Source organism: Arachis duranensis, chromosome 5 (genome assembly GCF_000817695.3).
Source record: "Arachis duranensis cultivar V14167 chromosome 5, aradu.V14167.gnm2.J7QH, whole genome shotgun sequence".
Taxonomy (NCBI): Eukaryota; Viridiplantae; Streptophyta; class Magnoliopsida; order Fabales; family Fabaceae; genus Arachis; species Arachis duranensis.
Genome location: NC_029776.3, coordinates 9,003,624 through 9,006,014, shown reverse-complemented (window position 1 = coordinate 9,006,014; position 2,391 = coordinate 9,003,624). Strand labels below are relative to the sequence as shown.

The 2,391-nt window shown below is 39.4% G+C and overlaps 1 protein-coding gene across 1 annotated transcript; it reads right to left on the bottom strand.

Annotated features, from left to right (window-relative positions):
- Nucleotides 1–965: 965 nt before the first annotated feature.
- Nucleotides 966–2,147, bottom strand: LOC107487821 (uncharacterized). Its single transcript, XM_016108518.1, has one exon. It carries the CDS (start codon nt 2,145–2,147, stop codon nt 966–968), a length of 1,182 nt encoding a protein of 393 aa, XP_015964004.1.
- Between the last annotated feature and the right edge of the window lie 244 nt (nt 2,148–2,391).

The following is a 2,391-nucleotide window of genomic DNA, read 5'->3' as shown; positions in this document are numbered from 1 at the left end:
TAAACTGTATTTTTAAATTAAAATATCAATTACTCAAATTAAAATATACATATAAGTTTCATTACTTATAAATTAATAGAATTATAGTTTTAATTATGTAAAATATTTTATTATAAAATATTTATATATATAAGAATATGAATTTGGTTGAATTCAAATAGTTATAAAATTAGTTCAACTACTGATAATAAAATAATTTTCTAAAAATAGAAAATTCTAATTTATGAAATAAATTATAACTTATTTATATTTATATTTTTAAAACTGAGGGTTACTACATTCTACCCACCTTATAAAAATTTTCGCCCTCGAAAATTGATATAAAATAGAAAAGATTCATACTAACGTAACTTCCTTTCTTGAACATGTCAAAGAAAAATAGAAAGATTTAACATGTTTAGTTTACATATCCAGGATATTCTTATGGCTTAAAAGTCTACGCAAAGCGGAAGATATAAGATAGGCTCGATGCAGAAGGGTTATAAAGCAGGCTGGTATTAGAACGACGGGTTTATCTCTTCTAATATTCGCTTCATCTAGCTCTCAAGTTCTGCTGATTCTAATAGTGTCATTATACGTAATACTATCGAAACTGGTTCAGCCTCTGACACTAAATCTATCACAACTTACTCTTTCTCTTGACACCTAACAGATTATCAATTATGGGTTCAATCTATGTCATGTCTCTTCCTCATAACTTACCATCTCTGGGTTTCAGGTAATTGTCCCGCACAACTCTCAACATTTCCGGTCCCATATGTATAACTTAAGTTGTATACTCATAATAGTTCGATGCACTACTGCTGCGCCACTCTTATTATTATCCTCCAAGAATTTAGTCACTTTTCTAGGCTGACCACTATCGTTCTGTCTCACCATTCGGGGGTCTTTAGTCGATCGCTCAGTTGAAAATCACAAGGCTCACAACTCGGTAATATACTACAATGAATGCTACGTGTTATTTACTATGCAAGGCAGTCGAAAATTTCGATTATCAGTTCGTGATTACCTCTAATTGGAGTATCTGCGCTTCCAGCACCATCCGCTGTCATAGCGAACACGCGTCCCTGATGTTGTGCCTTTCCAGCTTCTTGATTCTTCTTCTTTTCTGGACAATTCCACGACAAATGCCTAGCTTCACCACAGTAGTAGCATACACCTAAACCAGCCCTGCACGGAGTATTCGGGTGGTACTTTCCACACCTCCTACAAGTTAAATCATTTGGTGGGGTCTGAGCTTGCTTTCCTTTGCCTCTTCCCTGTCTATTATTATTACTGAATCTCTGGAAGTTATTCTGATCCAAATGTGGTTGTGGGGTGTAACTGCCTCGCTTAAAATCTTGTCCTCTAGGGGCGAAGTTCCTTCCCTGATCTCTCCTAACAAAATTTCGCTGATCACTCTTATCTGATGTCGCCTTTCTCAGACAATCCTCAGCAACTCTACTTTTGTTTACCAGTTCTGAAAACACTCTGATCTCCATTGGTGCAACGAAGCTCAGAATATCACTTTGAAGACCTCCTTCATACTTAATACATTTCCACTCAGCAAAATCTTCAGGCGCACCTTGACAGATACGAGAAAAGTGACATAACTCCTCAAACCTACTAGTATACTCAGTAACAGTCATCTGTCCCTGCTTTAACTGCATCAGTTTAAGTTCCTTGGCATTTCTGACTGAATTAGGAAAGTATTTCTTATAGAACTCTGTTCGAAAAATCTCCCAAGGAATCACAGCGCCATCTGGCTGCAGGATACGTCGTGTCCCCTGCCACCAATACTGAGCCTCACCCTGCAACTGATAAGTTCCAAACTCAACCCATTGCTCCTCGGGAACCTGCTGAGCCTGCAGTGCCCGTTCCATATCCTGAATCCAATTGTCTGCATCAGTGGGATTTGAGGTTTTCCTGAAGGTCGGAGGGTGAACTTTCAGAAATGTAGCAAGTGTTATGGGACCGTCCTCATCATTATTGTTTCTGTGATTACCCTGGTTTATCTGATTACACAGTGCCTCGGCTGTCGCCTGCATAGCCGCAGCCATATTTCCCAGGGCAGCCATGAAGTCTACTGGATCATTCCCTGCCGGACCAGGAGTAACGGTGCCTATCCTACCTCTACCTCGCCCGCGACCGCGTCCGTGAGTCGACATCTGGTCCCTTCACACACTAAACAAGTGATATTAAGTTGATCAGTCTCAATATCACAAGTCTAATGCTTCAAGTTCCAAATGCATGCTCATGAACGTTTATGCCACATATATCAATCAGATATCCTAATAGCACATACACACACCCAGAGTATGCCCAGAAGCATAATAAGTCCATCCTTCAGGCTCTACAGGAACGAACTGCTCTGATACCATAATGTAACACCCTACCACACAGAGCCTTACG